Source organism: Propithecus coquereli, unplaced genomic scaffold (assembly GCF_000956105.1).
Source record: "Propithecus coquereli isolate 6110/MARCELLA unplaced genomic scaffold, Pcoq_1.0 Scaffold76, whole genome shotgun sequence".
NCBI lineage: Eukaryota > Metazoa > Chordata > Mammalia > Primates > Indriidae > Propithecus > Propithecus coquereli.
This window is the reverse complement of record NW_012153729.1, coordinates 5776578-5795942: the sequence shown is the minus strand read 5'-3', so window position 1 is coordinate 5795942 and position 19365 is coordinate 5776578. Positions and strand designations below refer to the sequence as shown.

Below are 19365 nucleotides of genomic sequence, written 5' to 3'. Positions count from 1 at the left end.
CGGCACCGGGAGCTGGTTAGCAGCCAGATGCCATCGTCCAGCAGCATTGGGTGAGCGCTTGGCACTGCACAGGGAGGAAAGCAGGAGGGCACTGAGCCCCGGCGTGCACACCTGTGGCTCGCGGTCACCGTCATGCCCACCACCGTGCCCTTCCTGAGCTGTGACCTCTCAGAGCCCTTCCCTGGCCTTCCTCTGCTCTGTTCTGCATCGCAGGAGGCTGTCTTCCCGGTTCCAGGCTCCAGGGTCAGCTGGCTCCACGCTGGGTTTGGCCAGAGGCACTGACAAGAGACAGGGGTGGGAGGAAGAGAAGAGCCAGCTTCTCCCTCCTCTTCCTGCCTCCCCGAATTCCTTGGAGTGGCGCCTTGGCTCACGGCTCCAGTTCCCAGTGGACGGGCCACCCGCCCTGGGCTCTCACAGCCCCACAGCTGGACTCTGACTGAGCACCTACCCGACTAACATCCCAGGCAGGGACATGGGCGGCGGGCGGCAGGGCTGGGGTGGGGGTGGGAGAGGGTCGTGAGCTCTGTGGCTCCCCAGCTCCCCCTCCTCCCAGGGTCTCTGCACTGTGCCCCCACCATGTGCTCACATCCGGCCCATGCTGATCGTCCTTTGGTTCCAGGCAAGCCACACTGGGACAGCTCCTCATTTGGCAACAACTGAGCTATTTCCCAGCAGGGCAAAGGGTTACGGGTTCGGGGCCTTTCCTGGGGATGCGGCATCCAGCAGAATACATTTCAGAGCCATGAGCCCTGGAGCAGAGTGGCTAAGAGGCCAGGGGGAGCTAGTGACTCCTGCCCCATCACTCTGCCACTTCCCTGCCCCCTGGCCCCTGCTGCCCTGCCTGAGGGTCAGAACTCCACCAAGCTTATTTCCAAGTCGGCGGCTCACCCTGATCTGGAAACAGCTAGGAGCACCAGACTAGGGAGCCCGAGACATGGGGCTTGTTCTCGCGGAGGCGTGTGCAGAGGAGCAGGAGGGTGGGTTCACCTGCCTCCCTCCACTCCCACCGGCCCCCACCCACTGTCTCATTCTGATTCTGGTCAGCACCACCTCTCCACCTGAGCGTGCAGTCCCTACCCGGCCTTCCCCCCCTCTCCACGTTGCAGAATCGGATCTGCTACCCGCCACAGCCCTGCAGCGCCTTCAATCGCCCTGCTCACCTCTGGGGCCTCCGCTAACCCCCGCCCAGTCCCCCTCCCCCCACCCATGGGACCTGCCACGATCCCTCTGGCCTCCAGGCTGCTGCATGTGTGTCCCCTCCCCCTGGAGCTTGCCCCAGTCTCTGCTTGCTTGACTCCCATCCATCATTCAGGGCTTGACGTAGACGCCCCCTCCTTCAGGAAGCCTTCCCTGACCCTTCCAGGCTGGAGGAGCCCCTCCTCCCTGCTCCACGGCACTTCATAGCACCTTATCTGAGCCCCGCTCTTCCCCCGGTCTGTGAGCAACTCAGGGCAGGGGCTGAATCTCTGTTTGCGATGCCGGACACATGCCAGGCCCTCAAGGAATGGCTTTTGGGTGAGTGAATGAGGGATTGAATCACTTAACTGAAAATTAATTAATCAAGTACAAGCTAGAGGGCAGAGAGCACCCACAGAGCCCCAAGGAATGAGGAAGTCCTGGGAAGCTTTCTTCAGCAGGGAGCAGCACCAGGGGGCTGGCCAGCTGCTCTGCAGCAATCCAGGAGGGCTACCAGGAGGAGGGGGGCCCTCCCCTCTTCCCACTCCTCTTTCCTTTGCCTCTCCACACTCTTCACTCCTGCTTCTTCTGTCAGCCTGAGAGCTTCCCCACGGATGAGGGCTGCTGCTTGCAGCTCTTTTCCTTTGGCAGGAAAATCATTCCTTTATCAGCCAGCAACAGGGCCAGGACGGGGGCTGCTGGTGCCCAGTGTCTCTGGAAGTCTGATGGCGTCATGGGGGCAGGAGTCCTTGACGAGCCTCTTTAGGAGGCAGCCAGGGTCGTCACTGAAACCCAGAGTGATGCTGAGAAAGAGAAAGCTGACGGCTTCAGCTGCCGGCATGGACGACATGTCTTGGGGTGTCTGAGCCAGTAACTGGTGCCAGTGGGAGGCTGGGCTGGGCCCCAGGAAAGCTGCTGTCCAGGTGCCCTCCTTGGCACAACAGCAGGCGTAGGTGGACAGGTCCGAGGCTTGCTTCCGGCCCGGCGGGGGTTGACCTTTTGTTTGTTGGGGGGGGGTTTTTTGTTCTTCCCCTTCCGGTTCCCTTGGCCGTTTTCCAGGGCTTGGGCGTTGCCCAGGTTCCCTTCTTCCCCGGGGCTTTTTGGGGGCGGGCCCCCTTGTTTTTTGGTTTTCAGGCTTGGGGCCCTTGGGGGCCTCGGAAGCTCAGTCTGCAGGGAGAGGCCAGTACTCCTGGCTTCTGTGCCATTCGGGCCCTGGCGTCGGTTTCTATGTCCCTTAAGTGGGATCAGGATTATTTGCCGCCCATCTCAAGAGGAATAATCCCCCTGTGCCCAGGATGCTGCAGGGAGGGGCCGGGAGAGGAGCAGGGAGGCAGGGTTTGATGCTGCTTGTGGGGACGGGGAGAGAGTTTCTGGAGGCACAGGTGACACTGCCAGCCAGCCAGGCGGCGGAGTCCTGTCTCCCAGCACAAGCGTCACTGGAATTCTCCAAGCTCCAGGGCAGCAGAATGGGCGCACATCCCAGGACTGAATGCCATCGCTGCCACTTTCTAGCCCTGTGACATTAGGTGTGTGACTTAACCTCTCTCAACCTCAGTTTCCTCAGTCTATAAGATGGGCCATTAATAACACTTCCGCTGATCTGATTAAATGAGATCAAAAATTCAAACGGCATCCAGCACAGTCCCTGGCGTCCTGACCTGCTCACAACGTGTTCTTTCCCCGCCCTCCCTTCTGACCGAGAGCCCGAGGGGGACCATGGAGAGCCTTCATGGCATCTGCCCTGTCTGGGGTGGCACAGGCAGGCCCTGCCGGGAGCTGGGGACAGGAACAGGACTCGCTGCGCTCTCGCTGTCCCCATGCCCACCTGCACCTTCCGCCGCTCCCTGGCTGCAGACCTGCCCCGTCTGGGCTGGTGTCGCGCAGCAGCACAGAGAGGCGCATCCTCTCTCTGGGCACGATGGCTGGTCTTGCTTCAGAGCCTGCTACCCACCTAAGCCCAAAGCCTGCAACCTGTCCAGGCCCCGAGGGAGTGGACGCTGTGTGAGGCACTAACCACGTCACTAGGCAGCTGTGCCCAAAAGAGGAGACTCGGCGGAAGCCAGGCCAGGTCCCCTAGGCAGGGCAGGTAGGACCAGCTGGCCTGGCTCAGGGAACACCTGCAGAGGAGGAGGTGGGCACCTAGCCTGTGCCCAGCTCTGGCTTCCCCACCGTCGCAGCAGGACAGCCCGGGGAGTGGCTGAGAGTGTGGCCTGTGGGACCCAGGGAGTCTGGGTTTGCATCTCTGCTCTGCCACTGCAAAGCTGTGCCAACAGAGCCATCCTGCACTCTCCGAGCTGCCTGGTTCTCAGGCCCCTGACGCCTGAGTGGTTGGACATTGTAAAAAAATCCGCACATTCCAAAATGTAAATTCCCCACCAGATCACAGAGCCTACCATGTCAGACTGAAAGGGACTTATCGGTCGCCTCTGTGGACACACAAGGGCCCGAGACCCAGAGACAGGAAGTAAGGTCTCCCCACCAACTGGCCAGGGCTGTCCCAGCCGCACCTGCAGCCTGAGAAGGAACTTGTCCAGGTACCTTGCTCCTGGCGGCCAGTGCAGTGACTGGGAGGGGCCCTTCCCTGGCCGAGGCCCTTCCACCCTTCTCTGGCTTTCTCTGCCCCACTGCCTCAGGGGGCAGCCCACCTGTGGCCCCCTACATCTTTAAGCATGTCCCATGCCGTGGAAGAAGCAGCTGGCCCAGGTGCCATTTCAGAGCGAAAGTGCCCGGTAAACCACCAATAGCCGCCAGGCCCATCAAGTCCCGAGAGCCATGTTCACAGACCTGTCCGCCTAATGAATGCATTGATCCTTCCTCTGCCTGCGTGACTCCGCCTCAGCCCACCCCCGCCACAGTCTGGCTGGGAGAGAGGCCGAGGTGGCAGCTGGGCCGGCCCAGGCTTCCCTCCCATCTCCTCTCTCAGCCCCCCGGACGCCTCCCCCTTTCCTGCAAAGCCCCTTTGGCCGCTTTTTCCCCCACCCTCTCCCCTGTCCCCATCCTCTGAGTCTGTGGTGGGGACTGGCCTCCTCTTAGTCCTGGATCCCATAAGCCTCCTCCCTCTGCAGCCAGCCTCCTGCAGAACCCGCCACCTGCCCGCTTGTCTGACTCTGCCCAGTCCCGAGCCGCAGAGAAGGAACACGACCCCAGCCCCCTTAGACTCTCTGCCCAGCGCAAGGCTCTTCTTGTTCACGAGGGGGGCAGCCCTTCTCCCCTCTCCCTCGTGTGCTTTTAAGAAAGCTCCAGCAACGTGGGAGGGGTGGGGGCAGCCTGGGGGCTGCAGGGGCTCAGCCCCGGTGCAGAGGGGCCCCCGCCTAGAAAGAGGAAGGGTCTTGGCCCCCGGCACACCGTGAGGTCAGCGGAAGAATGACACCAGAGCCAGTGCCGGACGGACCTGCTGGGCAGACCTGGGCAGCAGCAGGGACACCCTCTGGGGAGCTGCTGGTGGTGGCACCATCCAGCCCAGTGGGCTCTTCCATTAATTGGCATTAATCAGCTTGGGGGAGCAGCTGGAAATGGCCTTTGCAACCTCCTGAGGCTTGTAATCAGCCTTCTGGGGCCTGAGGCAGTGGTGGGGTGGGGGAGGGGGACTCTCCTGTTTCTGGTCCCTTTGGGCTTGCAGCAAGAGGTGGTTAGCCCAGGTACAGTCCTTCTCTCCCTTCCTGGTACCTTCACCCACCCCCTCAAGCTTACCCCCACCCCCACCCCCACCCCCACTTTGTCTGTCAAGTAATAACTCTCATGCACATACATTAATTAATTAAGGAGGAAAGTGTCCCTGAGCTGGTGACATAATCAGCTCTCCACAGGGTCCTGCTCCTGCTGCTGGGACCAACCTACATACAGTGGGAGTGGGCCAGGGGCAGGGCAGCAGGCTGGAGCTGGGGAAGGAACTGGAGGGCTTTGAGTGAGTCCAGTAGGGTGGGCTTCATCCATCCATCCATTTATGCATTCTTCTGTCCACTACCGGTCCATGCAAGGATGCACACATCCATCCACCCATGAGTCTGTTCATCCTGCCATCCATCCACCCATCCGTCCCTCCGTCCCTTAGATGAAGTACCTGCTACCTGCCGGATCCTGTTGCTGACTTTGGCGATGACACAGTGATTAACGAGCCGGGCACGTCCCTGTCCTTGTGGTGGGGGTGACAGGCAAGGGAATGGCTGTGATGGTACCAGGAAGAGGGGGACTATGAGGACACACGTGAAGGCCCCGACCCATCCACGGGGCAGTCAAGGAAGACTTCCCGATGGAAGTCACCAAGGCTGCAACCCGAGGATGAGGGGGCCAGGCAGGCTTCAGGGTCTGTTGTGAGAGTCTAACAGACGGCACGGGCCCAGGCCAGAGGCTCTTCCTGGCTTGGACTCCTGTACTCCCAGCCACCTCTGTGTCAAGTTGCACTTCCCCAGCCCACGTCACCTCCTGTCATTGTAACTTTCATTGTAACTCTAGTGTTGATTGCAGGAAGTTTGGGGAACCCGATATTAACATTTTCCTCTGCAGAGTGAGTCTCTGTCTAGTGGGAGGAGGGAGCCATAGTCGGGATAACTGTTGCCTAAATAGGCTCTGGTTCTGCAGTGGGGTGGGGCATGGGCCGGGCACCAAACCTGTCCTCAGAGTGTGGAATCCTTTCCCAGGGGAGGTGGGTGGCTGGTGGCCAGGCCTCGTCACTGCCTCAGCCCCCAGGAGGGCACGCCACCCCACACCATCTCGCCCTCCTCCTACCCTCCCCAACCCCTCTGGAGTCCCCGAGTCCGGGACAGAGGGCAGGAAGCTGCAGGGGGTGCCCTACTCAGTGTCCTCAGGAAGTCGAAGGCTGCAGGCCACTCATCCCTGTTCCTGGAATAGCAGAAGCCCAGAAGGAGTGGCCGCTGGGAAGAGCTGCAGGCTCCTCTCTCCCCTCCTCGTTTGCAGAGGAGGCAGCTGAGCCCTGGAGGGGACCTGCCCGCGCTGCAGAGGGGCCTGGCCCCAGAGGCCATGACCTGACCCCTGGCCCTGGACTCACGCCAATCCCACCCTGGGCCCAAAAGCCGTGCGCTCTGGGGGCACAGAGGGAGAGTGTCTTCTGAGTGTGTTCGATGGCTTCTGAGCATCTGTGGGACGGCAGCCACTTCCAGGCGTCTCCTGGGGTCAGGGGGGATTTCCCACAAGGCTTCAGGGCACCTCACCTCCACAGCCTTTTTGGGACTTTTGTGCCTAATTTTGTATTTGATATTTTGTGTTTTTAAAGAGGGCCACCAAACTGCACTTCAGGCCCCTTGCAGGCCCAGGGAGGGAGGCCAAGTGAGCTGAGGCCACCACCTGGCTCTGCCAGAGGCCAGAAGCCCCAGACTCAGCAGCAGCCCCTCTGCGGTTGCCCCCTGCCCCAGGGGCTCCTGCCCGCTGCCTCATAAGCCTGCCCCGCCCCCACCAGTCCTCGTGGAGGGATGGAGGCCCAGCCCTCGCAGCAGGGCGCTGGTTGCTGAGGGCCCCTCGCTGCCCAGTGGAGACCCCTGTCTGGGGGCTTTTCTTCTTTCCTGCTGAGCTGTTTCACCAGCCCCCTCCCGCAGGGCATGCGCGCCGGAGGCCAGGCCAGGGCAGTCCTAGGAAGTACTGATGGGAGGACCCCTGCCCTCTCTTGCACCCCCATTCCCCACATGGAGCTGCCCCTGCTGCCACCGGGCAAGTCCCAGCCTCAACTTTGTCCTCCCAGCCGTGCCCAGTCCTTGGGAAGCTGCCTCGGAAGGGGCCAGGGGTGGGCAGTGTGGAGGAGGGGCCCTGCCAGACAGAGAGGCACAGGGCCCTGGAGGGACGTGGGGCCAGCTCAGTTCCTCCACTGTGCTGGGGTTGGCCAGTCCCGCAGGCTATAGAGGCCCCTGGGAGCCGAGAATCCAAAAATACGGTCTCACCATCGCATGACACTTGGCAGTTTGCAACACATGCTTCCCAGACACTGCTTTATTTAATCCTCGTCTCAACAACCCTGTGAAGGAGGCACAATTGTCACCATGTATCTGCAGAAGAAGCTGAAGCTCAGAGAGGTGTGGCGCTGTCCTGAGGGCACACAGGCAGGAACAGGCAGGGACTTGCATCCGAGCCCACGTGGTTTCCACCAGACCGCGAGCGTGCCCGGCGGACTGGGGTCTCACGCTGGCACCTAAATACACCTCAGGTCTTCCGTGGCGAGACTCCTTCAGTGACAGGCCGCTTTTAGCTCAAAGTCTGCTCCCTCCCGCCACTCAGCACGGCTCCGCCCCACGCCCCCTGCCTTCTGCTGCTGTGCATTCTGGGCAAACTCATTTTCATATCAAACCAAACAAAAGCAGATGAAATCAGGAAGGTAAATATGCCTGAGACATGCGGAGCCAACGGGGGAGGCGGCGGGTGGGTGAGCGAGCTCTGGCCTGAAGTCGCCTTGGAGTGGACCGCGGGCGGGGGACCTCGCCTCTCCGCAGGTCTCAGCGTCCTCATCTGTGAAATGGGGACGGAGGCGAGGATGCCGAGGGGGGCGGATGGAGCACCCAGCGAGGCACCCCGCGTGCTAAGTGTGCTGCCAAGGCTGGCCTCGGTCCTGCTGGTATCGTCGCAGCCTGGGGATTATCTGTGCCCTGCATCTGCTCTGCCAGCAGGGAGGACCGGGGCTGGCACTGTTCCATCTTTCAAAGGGACACAGAGCTCTTGGCAGTCAGCCCTCTCTACACACTGCAGCCCACACCCCCAGACCCGGGGGCTCCTCCCTTTGTGGGTACCACAGCCCCTTGGGCCCGCTGCCACTCCCTAGCCAGAGCTGTCCTCTCAGCTGCTCTGAGGCGGCCAGGAGTGGGAGAGGGTGCCCCACAGCGGGGGCGGGGCAGCAGCCGGCAGAGTTTGATGACCGAGACCACATTTGCAGGGTGAGTGCTACAGGAGAGACGGGGGCGTGTCGTGTAGCCACAGCTTGGCCCCTGCATCTCTGGCTGGGGTTGGGGGCCCTGGGGCTTGGCCCAGCCCCTGCTGCAGTGAAGACAGACGCGGGGCCGCTGACTTATCTGCTCATCGGCTCCCTTCCCCCGCCAGGCGGGCCTGACTTGAAGAGTGGACCACAGCCCATGGAGGGGAGAGGCCGAGGAAAGGACCCTGGCCTGGGTGCCCAAGTCGGAGACTCTACTACCGACTGATGGGTGCCCGCAAGCTTACCCGTCCTGGCTAGCCTCGGTTTCCTCATTTATTGGATGGGTTCAGTAATCAGTGTCATACCTAGTCCCATATTCTGTTAGGAATGCCAGAGGGGTGGCGAGAGACACTGCTGAAGCTACAGTAGTATCATCGTTACAGCAGGAGGGACTGCAGTTAGACACAGAGAAGTATGAGAAATAAAGTCAGGGCTGGAATTCACTCTTGGGTCCTGAATTCGCTTCCTAGGACTGCTGTAACCAAGTTCCACACACTGGGTGGCTTCGAATAGTGGAAATCTATCGTCTCTTGGTTCTGGAGGCCAGAAGTCTAACTCGGGGTGTCAGCAGGGCCACACTCCTCTGAGATTGGGTGGAATCCTCTGCCCCTTCCTCTCGTCCAGAGGTGGTTGCCAGTGCTGAGCAACCCCTGGCTCACGGCTGCGTCGGTCCAGGCTCCGCCTCAGTGGTCACAGAGCACCCTCCCTGTGTGGCTCTGCCCACATTCCCTCTTCTCCCTCGGCCACCAGTCGTGTGGATTAGGACCCACCGCAAGGACCTCGTCTTGCCTTGGTTACATCTGCAAAGACCGTTTCCATAGAATGCCCCGCTCACGGCCACGGGGGTAAGGGCTCAGTGTGTCTTCTGGGGGGACACCATGTAACCGACAGCGGCACCCTCCCTCGCTCCCACCCAGCACAACGCTCTGCACATGATCCTCACGCTGTGTCACTTGCTTCTCACCTAAGGGTTCACCTAAGGGTCCCTGGGCCCGAGCCCTCGGCTCCCAGTTCCCTCTCTCTCTCTTCTCCTGGTCAGCGTCTCCGTCCGCCCCTCCTCTCCTGCCAGCCTCTGCCCGCTCCTGGAGTTGCTCCGCAGAGCGGGCTGTGTGTTAATCTCTCCCCTCCCACCGACCCGCCTGGGCCCTCCTGGGCTGCTTACTCACCGACTGCACCTCCCTTTGATGACAAATGAGTGATTTCTCACTCTCCCCGTTTATGGCTGTTTTTTCTGTTTAAGGGGCCTGCTCAGCCTGTCCAGTGAGTGATAGCCAAACAAATTTCAAGTGACAAGGGAATGTCCCTAAGGCTTCTCCTTAGTTCCTTGGGAGATTTAGGGGGTGGGCCGGGGCATAAACAGGTTCCTCTTTGGGGATGGGGGCTCCAGAGGAACTGAGGCAGGGCACACAGTGCTGCTTGGCACGGTAGGGACCACCCCACCTGTCCTCTCTCTGGCCTTCTCCTAAGGTCACCTGCCCCCTTCCTCTGGGTGGGTCGCTATGTTCTAGGTAACACTCTCGGGGTATGCAGAGGAGATCAGAATAGCAATGGGTGGATAGGAAGCTGGGTCCCCTGAAGGTCAGAGCCGTGATGGGGTGGCCCCCAGAGCGCTGGGCTGGGGAGTCCGGCAGCCTGGCTTCTAGGCGCACTCTACTCCTAACTGGTTAGCTCCCCATCTGGAAAGTGGTGACGATGTCCTCCTAGCCATTTAAGGCTGAGAAGAGATGGCTGTGCATACGTTGGGTGCCCAGTAAATGTTTCTTCCTGTCCTCTTCCCTGCTACACCCTGACGTGGCAGAGTTTGGTGCTTGCGAAGGAATGGTGGTATTTCTCAAGGGTGAAGCCCCAGGGTGGGCTGGGCGGGGGCAGGACCTTGTTTGTTTCCGCTCATTAGGAGGCCAGGAGGTGGTTTGCTCGTTCATTCATCTTTTCACGTGTCACCGGCACATTTCCTTATTTTTGTATTTACTGAAATCCTTGCACATTTTAAAGCCCAAATCCTGGGTTAGGGACCCCGGGCCCCAGCATCACGGGGTGAGTTTCTGGCAGAAGAGCCTAAGTAATTCCTTTGAAAAGGGGCAGAGGGACAGGGGTGGGGTGGAGGGCTGGCCAGGGGAGTCCAAGGCAAAGGAGAGACCAGGGCCTGGTGGAGCGGCCGTGGCACAGACTCAAGGGCCAATGACGAGGCTCCCAGTTTGTAGCTTTGTGCCCTTGGGAAGTCGCTTGACCTTTCCCGTGCCTCAGTTTCCCCATCGGTAAAATTGGCACAATCATGGAATCTACTGGAGATCAGGCCATCTGGCTTCTGCTTCTGCTTCTGTGCTATAATTACAAATATCCACTGAGCCCTGCCTGCCAGGCCCAGTGCTGTGAAAACCGCTGTTCCCCAGGGGTGACAGACTGTGTCTGCCAAGTGCCAGCTGTAAGTCACCTATGCACACTCTTATCATCTGCAGAATGGGAATGAAACCACCCATCCCAAAGGGGGGGTACTATGTGCCAAGTCCACCCCTCCCCCTCCATCCCCCTTTCTTTCGGCCATGGGAGGGGGTGTGAATGGAGAAGCTGGTTTTGGGTTTTTTTTTTTTATACGTCCAGTGTCATTTTTTATTTTCACGTGTAAGAATGGGTTCAGGGTGCCTCCTGGCAAGACAATAGACAAGAGCAAAGTGAATTCAGAGTGGGGAAACTGAGTCAATGCACCAAGGAATTGGCACACTGAGAAGGGCCCTGCTTTAGAGATGTCCCTACCTTGGCCGAGTTTCTCCATCTTCCTCCATCCCCAGGCACATCCCACCTGCACAGGCCTCAGCCTGCTTCTCCACATCCTCCCCCAAAACCTCCCCCTCTCTCCCAGCCCCTCCCCCAGGCTGCAGGCCCACTTCTCTGTCCCTGTCCTCTGCCCCCCACCGCTGCGTCTGCATTAGCAGATCTGGAGTCCGATGAAAGGAGCCCTTATGAGCCGGGTCAATAGATCCAACTTCGGGAGATAAAAGCGTGGGGGCTGGGGAACAGAGTGGGAATCGAAGGCAGCGGAGGCCGGGGCTGGGGCAGAAGGGGGGGTGAGAAATCAAGTTCTGAAGGCCCCAGAGCAAAATCGACAGATTGAAAATCTGCTTTGATGGCCTCTGCGTTTATCTCCCTCGTTAGCGGACACGTCCATTTGGCAGGGGCGAGGGGAGCAGGGCAGGAGGCTGGCTGAGTTTCAAGTTTGATTTCTCGGGGCTTACCTTCCATCGTCTCTTTGCATAAAAAGGGATTAATATCTGTGCCTGAGTATTAACTGAGCACCCAGGCGCACACACGCATGCACGCACACACACACACACACAACAGGCATGCACATGTATGTGCACGCGTTGTTATCCTAAGCTGCTGACTCAAATCAGCATCGTGCTAAGGCTCATCCTCACTGTGCCCCAAGCCTCAGGGTGGGCTAATGCCTCTGCACCCCAGCTTTCACTGCTGCCCCTCCCCCAGCTGCCTGCCAAGCTGTTTAGAGGAAGCCTCCATGTCCTGGTTGTGTAAATAAAGTACAGGGATAGAGACTGATCCCATTAGGAGGGATTAGTTACTCAGGAGGCTGAGATTAGAATATCAGCAGGAAGCGGGGGAGGCCAGGCTGCGGTGGCGTGCACGCTCTGGCACCCCGTTTATAACCCCCCAACCTGAAACAGGGAGCCCCAGTGGACCCTTGTCACCTGCCCCCAGTGTGGCCAGGGGGTGTGAGGCAGAAACTAGTTTTGTGTTGCTGGCTCATGGGAGGGGCCTCTGTGGGCCTTGGAGGAAGAAGAGGGACAGCAGTGAGTGATTCTGCAACCCCCTCAGTAGCGTGGGGGGCAGGTGTCCTGCTGTTCCTCTGCCCCACCCCCAGCCTGAAGAGGCATTGACACACCCAGCTCTGCTGCAAAGAGAGGTGGGAGGTGCCCAGGGGCCCAGCCTCGAGGCGTGGAGGGTGTGGAGGGCAGAGGGGTGGGGGTCAGTGGAAACCTCACACTCACCGAGTCACAGCCTTTCCCGGGGCTGGAAAAGGGCCTCTGAACACCCGGGTCTCCCAGCCCAGCACCACTGAGTCCTCTGGACCCGGTCGCCTGCTCGCTGGCCCAGCCCTCCCTCGAGGCCAGTGCTTCTCAAGGGGGGTTCTCTGGACCAGATGCAGCAGCATCACCTGGGAGCTTGTTAGAAATGCAGGTTCTCGGGCCCCCTCGAGAACAGGCCTGCCATGTCAGACTCCTGGGGGGGACCCCACACACCTGTGGTCCAGCCAGCCCTAGAGGAGGCTCGGACGCAGCGCCAATGCGAGAGCAAGCGTCGGCGCCCCGGTCTGCCCTGGCCCATGGACTCTGTGGGGCAGGACACGGGTTTGTTTGCCAGTGTAGGCAGAATGAGCGGAACCAGTTTGTAAGATGCATGAAATGAGCAAAGGAAAAGTGTCGGGATAGGAGGGAAGGGGAGGAATTGGGAAGAGAGGATGTGTTCGGTAGGCTGCGTGGTCCTTATGGAGAGTAGATCCCACCCCCAGCTGCCCTCTCCCCTCCTCCACACACGGGCAAGGACTACTTCTGGTCAAAGCCTTGGCGTTCCAGGGTCTCAGTTGGCCTGACCCGGGTTCCCGATCTGCGCCTCCCTGTTAGGTGTGCAGACAGAGATTCCTGCTCTGCACCCTGACTTTGGTGCCGTGCAGGCGGTGCTGTGCTAGAGCTCATTGCGCACCGCTCTTCCTAGCCCGTGTTTAGTGACGTGCCGTTGACAGCTTCAAATCGGCCATGATGGGAGCATTTACACCGGAGAAATTGGCAAATGCAGCAAATGAGGGCTTTCTTTTTCCCCTGGAAAGTAGGGTGTTAAACATTCACCAGCACAACGTTACATGCAAGGAAAGACGGGGGCAGAAGGAAACAGTCTGTGCTCTCCAGGAAGCAGCCAGACCACAGGATGCCCCACCCTGGCATTTACGTCGAATACATATTGAGTACCAGGCGCTGTGCTGAAAGGATGAAACTGTCACCTCATCTGTCCTGACAGCAACCCCATGAGGGAGGTGTTAACATCCCCATTTTACAGATGAGTAAACAAGCTCAGAGAAGTTGTGCAGCATATTCTAAGCCACACAGGAAGAAAGAGGCAGAGACATAATCCTACTCTCAAGGAAGGTCAGGTGAGACGTGCACGCGACCCACACACAAACGAGGGCAAGGCCGTGTTTTCGTCACGCGCAGATGAGGGTTTCGAGTGGAGGTCCCCTTTGGCTCCCTGCTCAGGGTTGTAGGGTGGTGTCTTCTGGGATGTCACTAGCAGAGGGGCTCAGAGGAGGTGCTGCTGTCTCCCCTCCAGATTCCAGGCTGCCTGGGGGAGTCTCTGGAGCAGCCGCCACTCCTCATCAAACTGTGGACCAAGGCCTGGGCTGGAGGCTCAGACTGCTCCCTCCTCCGGGTTCCTTAGGCCCAGCAGCCGGCGGATCTCAGAGCATCCCGGCAGGGAGGCCAGGAGTTGCAGGAGTCCAGGGAGCCAGCCGCTGCCCACAGCCTCATTAGAAGAAGGGGACTTGGTAATAGCAGCCGCTGCGTCCCTGAAATGAGAAGAAGGAGGTCAGGGCCCAGGCCCACTCTGCTCCCGGCTGTCATGCAAACGGATGGTTTCCATCCGTGGCCTGGAGACTTCTCTCTGTGCAATCCCACCTCCTCACCCACGCCACCAGCACCAGGACGCCAGCTCTTCCAAGGCCCTGGCCTCCCTCCGCCAGCTCCCCTGCTGCCCCGCCTGCCCTGCTTGAGCTCTCTCTTCTTCTGTCCGTTCTCCTGCCCCTCATTCCTGTCTGTCCTTCCCCCTACACCCTGAAGGCCTTGCAGAGGTCAGATCTCTGCCTGGGTCGTCTCTTTAGCTGCCGTCTCTCTCCCGGGAAGACCATTTCACAGGTCCCTTCCCCACCCATCTTCCACCGAGTCACGGGTGGCTTTGTGTCTTGCTGCCCACCAGCTAGTGAACCCCACTCCCCTCCCCACAACAACACACCTTCTGTTGCATCTGACCGACCCCCATTCATTCATTCACGCAGGCATTCGTTCATGCAGTGGGCCATGTGCTGGGGACCGAATGAAGGAGCAGACACCCCCAGGCCTCCCGGGGACTCACTGGAAGGAAGGTGGCAAGGAGGAAGAGGGGTGAGGAGGAGAGAGCCGGCCTTGGCTCGGAGCGGAGGTGCAGATGTTGCCCGCATCATTGCTGCGCTCTTCCTGCTGCCGTGTTGTGTTTGGAAAGTGATGAATTTCAACACCAGCTAATTAGTCTCTAATTAGCAAGTGGAGTGTAAACAATCACAACAGATGGGGGAGAAAAGGCATTAGCAATAATGACCCTTCTTTGGGGGCAGAGTCTCAAAGAGAGCCACTTCCTTGGAGGAGCGGAGGGCAGGCTGGAGGGGCCTGCTGGTGACAGGGAACCCGGTGGGGGCTGCGGGGAAGGTGCTGGTGGTGCCCACGTGGGCTCTCCAACTTGCTAGGGGGGAAGGGCTGTTTCTGGAAAGACTCACTGGCACATCTGTAGCTGGGTGTGGCCCAAATGGCAGCGCAGAGCGTCTTGGAAAGTGAGTCTTATAGGTGGAGAGGACCCCTCACCCGGCCCAGGTATATGGCAGTGGGCTTTAGTGATGCTCTGGAGCTAGGGTGTGTCCCCTAGAGGGCCTCAGGGCCTGTGTCCAGGGACTTGGGGAATCCCAGACTGTTTCCATCCTTGCTGAGACACAAATCTGCGTCACTGGCCACTGCCCAATGACCAGACAGGCTGCCAGGGGATGTGCTCACCTGCCCTGGGGATGTCCTCCCTCTGGGCTTGGCAGCCTGGCTCTGAACCCAGCCCAAGCCACCGTGCCAGTCGTCCCCAGGGCCCCGAGCGTGCCCTGGCTCCACGCCTGCCTCAACCTTGGCTGCAGGACTGGGGTGCTGAGGAACGGGGTAGGGATGCGGTTACTGGCACATCTCCGTCGACACGTACCAACCACAGGGGCACCGATGGGGGGCCTTCCCCAGGCCTTGCCGGGGGAACGTGCTCTGCGTGTGTCCTGTAGGGGCACAAGGGCGCCGAGAAGGGCTGGAGGGGGAGGCTCCAAGACAGGGAGGCAGCTGGAGAGGAACGGAGAGGCGGCACCGGCACGGGGAGAGAGGCACTTTGATGTTTATACTCGTCTTTATTAAATGTCTTTGTTAAGCATCTGCCTGGCAAACTGCTGTGCTGAGGGCAGTGGGAGATCTGATCTGTCCTCTGTCCCCTGCCCCCGGGAAGCCTGTGACTGAAGACAAACCTGGGTAGCCACCGTCTCGGGGCTGTGGCCATGGTGAAACGACCCTTCCTTCCTCCCTCCCCGCTGCGTGACAAAGCCTGGCCCCAGACCCATCTTGGTGGGACAAGAGCTCCAGCTCCCTGTTTCCTGGGACAGTCGTCCCTTCATGGCTGCCACGCAGGCCTAATTAACAGGCCTGTTTGTCTCATCAGCCCGCAGTCAGCGTTGGGAAGAAGGGCATTTCATTGTCTGGCAACGTTATCACAGCCCTGGCAACTTGTTAGCTAAATCGGTCGCATCCGCCCTGGCTCCTAGAGGAAGCAGCGTCTCTCTGAAGGACGGTGCTCTCAGCTGCCACCTGACTCTGGGGCCTGGGGGACAGCCAGCAGCCTTTCTTTACAGCTTAGGCCTCCTGTTTGGAGAAGGAGTGATTGGATTTCATGCTAGGCTTAGGGTAGAGAGTAGGAATATTCACTCAGCAAACACATGGGGAGGCCTCCTATGTGGCGGGCACAAGGCAAGGCCCTGGGGCATGGAGACAGGTAGATACGGACCTCGCTCACATCTGGACCAGGCTTTCTCAGCCTCAGCACTGTGACATTCTGGGCCAGGTTGTTCTTTGTGGCAGGGGCCTGGCCTGTACACTGTAAGATGTTGAGCAACACCCCAGCCTCTACCCACCCGACGCTACTAACATCCTCTCCCTCGGTTGTGACAGCCACGAACCTCCCCAGACATTACCGAGGGTCCCCTGGGAAGGGGGGCAGGTACAAAGTCAGCCCCCTGAGAACCGCTGGTCTCCAGAGAGAGACAAATGCACAAAGAGAGCATTGTGACGTGACATCATGGGGATTCGCATGCACTGGTAGAGGCCGGAGCCTCAGCCACGGCGGGGCTGGATCGGCAGCGTCGGGGAAGTGGGGGGTGGGCGTCGGGCGGTGGGTGCACAGGAGGGAAGGCCCAGGGGTGAGGGTGTGTGGTTTGGAAGGAAATCACAAGTTGTCGAGTTCTTCCATTTAACCAACATTTCTAGAACCTCCACCGTGTGTCTGGCTCAGTGACAAGTAAGGGCCATGTAGTCCCCATTAAGGAGTATTGTCCTGTCTGCAAGGGGGTGCCACTGTAGATGGAATCTAGATGAGAGATGAAAGGACATGGGGAGGGGACTTGCCAGTTTAAGGAACACTTAGGAGGTAAACCCGGCAGGACTAACTAATTTGTTGGCTCAAAAAATATATATATATATTGAATGCCAGCCATGGACCAGACACGGTGTTAAGTCCTGGAGCTGGAGCGGGAGCACAGCATAGCGGCTCAGGTGAGTGGTGATGGGAGGTGGGGAAGAGAGGCGAGAGCAGGGACGGCCACCGTTGTGTCTGGCTCGGATGACTGGGCGAAGACTGCTAACCCTACGAGAATTAGGGGAACTTTACAAGTTTGCAGAGACCTGAGCTCAGCTTTGGATATTTTAAACTTCTGAGCATCCCGGAGGTCATCAAAGTACAGTTGACTTATTCAGGCAAGAAATCGGGGTTCAATGTCTGAGAGGCATTAGCATCCAAGCGACAGCTAAGCCTAGAAAGGAAAAGTGACTGTTCTCTCCGAGAGCAAGTGCCAGGAATGGAAAGGACCGGAGCAGGACGCTGGAAACGCCAACGTCTCAGAACCGGGCGGGCGGGGCAGGCGGGGTGGGAGGAGCAGCAGGAGCCAGAGAAGGTGATGGAAGCCGGGTGGGAGGAGTGATGGGCAGAGTCAGACTCCCAGAGAGGTGCTGTGAGCCTCCATGGGGCAGGTGACTAGGAGGAATTGGATGCCCTTTGAGAGAGAAAACAGACAGGGTCACATTTTCCCACAGGTGTTAGCCAGATTTGCTGGAGGTGATGGGGATTTGGCTGCTCCTGCCAGCAGTTGCCAAAAATGGTTCCCTTCTGAGGTCATAGGGTGCCATGACAGTTGTTAGGACCATAATGGGGAAAAGTCAGAGGGAACAGGGATGGGTGGGGCTGACAGGTAGGCGTATGGCAGTGCCACCTGGACATCATCCCTCCCGCCCGGCCAGCAGCGCAGGCTCTGCCCCGGCTCACGGCCCCTGCACCTGTGCGTGCGGTTGTTGGTATCCACGGATCCCAGGGATGAAACTAGAAGCCAGAGCAAAGCATAAAGAAACTTTCCTCCCTCTCTCCAGGTGTTGGTCTGACTAGAATGTGGAGTATCCAAGGATGGTTTGCCCCCGCAGCCGCCGCCCCACGTCCACACAGAACTTCACGCAGCCCCACGGGGTGGCAGGCATGGGTCTAGGGTTAGGGACTGTGTTCACTTCCTGTGGCCACTAACAAGTGACCACAAACAGGGTGGCTCAAACAACAGAAATACATTCAGAGTTCTAGAGCGCAGAAGTTCAAAATCAAGGTGTCCAAAACGTTGGTTCCTTTTGGAGGCTCCGAGGGAGAGGCTGCTCCTTGCCTCCGTCCCAGCACCTGGTCCTTGCCGCAGTCCTCAGTGCTGTCCATGGCTGCATCCCCTGGGTGTTCCCTGGTGTCTACACGTGACCTTAACCAGGCTCCAGTGTGGTGTTTAAGGCTCATTCTGATCCAGTAGGACCTCATCTTAATTAATTACACTTGCAAAGTCCCCATTTCCAAATGAAGGTCACAATCTGAGGTTCCAGGTGGAAATGAATTTGGGAGACTCTTTTCAACCTGGCACCCCAACCCGACCCGGCTACCATTTATTAATATTATAAGCCAGCTCCCAGCTGCCTTGTTTAATTGTCGTTCCATTCTTGATGTTGACGCTGCTACCCCCATTCTCAGATGGGAAAATGGAGGCCCAGAGGGGTGAAGTCGACTTTCCCAGGTGGCCCAGCTCCCGCGGGGGACGCAGGCCCCAGCGGAAACTCTCGCCATCCAGCCCGGTCCTCCCCCTGCCGCTCCTCAGCTGCCTCCGTCCTCCTCACTCCCTGCGGGGCTGCCTGGTGCCTACTCTACGTGCTTCCCGCTACAAGCTAAACCCCTCCTCTCTCCCCAGAACCATCTTTCTTCTGGGGGGTGAATTATTTTCCCCGTGTGACCAAAAAGAAAGCTAAGTCCCCAAAGGAGGTATTTACAGAAGGCTCAGGTGGCCAAAGTGATGTCCGAGGACTCGGGAAAGGGAGAGGAGCGAGGAGCGAGCCCAGGGAAGCCGCCAAAGGAGCTACAGACGCTGGGGGAGTCCGAGGACCCCAAAGAGGGCAGAGGTGCAGGGGCGAGGCTGGCTCCTCCCACCCATGTGGGTGCCACCGTGCAAAGGGCAGTGGATGTACGGATCAGGCCATAAGTTTTCTGTCACCAGAGGTGGCCAGACGGGCTCTCCTCTCACCTGGAAATAAAACCTTCGACCTTCAGGGATAAATGCAGTGTGAGTGCACGAACCACAGGGAGATTGATCTGCTGCGCCGGATGACGGCCCCGCAGCATCGATGAGTCAACAGAGGGTGAGAGACAGATGGAGGGATGGGAGGTCTCGCCGCTTGCTCGGGAGAAGGCCATGGAGAACACAGAGCAGGAGCCCTCCTGCTCACCCAGGGCTTATCGAGGCAGCAGGTCTCCCCGGGACAACAGCCTGGGCCCAGGACCTGGCCAGACCTGGTGTGAATCCCTCTGACCCCACGTGACCTGGCCGGGGCAGACCCTCAGCCCCCTGCCTCCCCATCTGTCAGAGGAGCAGGAGTGACCTTGAAGGATGGGCACGCGGACCTGGTGCATCTGAAACAGCTGGGACGACCTGGCACATTGCAAGCACCTGATACACGTTAGTTCTTTCAACGGTACCGACACAGACTAGCAGTGGGGCCGAGGGACCTAGCGTGGGTCAAGAACCCCGTGCGGCTCCGGAGATGCACTCAGCAGTGGCCACAGAACTGCCTCCCTCCTCTCTCTCCCTTTTCTCTCTGGGGAATTTTGCAAAATATGCAGCTCCAGTCCCCTGTACATGCTAACTGATGACTCTCGGCCCCTTCTCTGGG

The 19365-nt window shown here is 59.2% G+C and overlaps 1 protein-coding gene across 1 annotated transcript in view; it reads left to right on the top strand.

Moving 5' to 3' along the window:
* Positions 1-18491: 18491 nt before the first annotated feature.
* Positions 18492-19365, top strand: part of SDK2 (sidekick cell adhesion molecule 2) — a 150985-nt gene continuing 150111 nt past the window's right edge. Inside the window, exon 1 of the mRNA XM_012662229.1 lies at positions 18492-18597. Within this exon, the coding sequence (XP_012517683.1) occupies positions 18492-18597 (106 nt within the window). The remainder of the gene's footprint in view (positions 18598-19365) is intronic.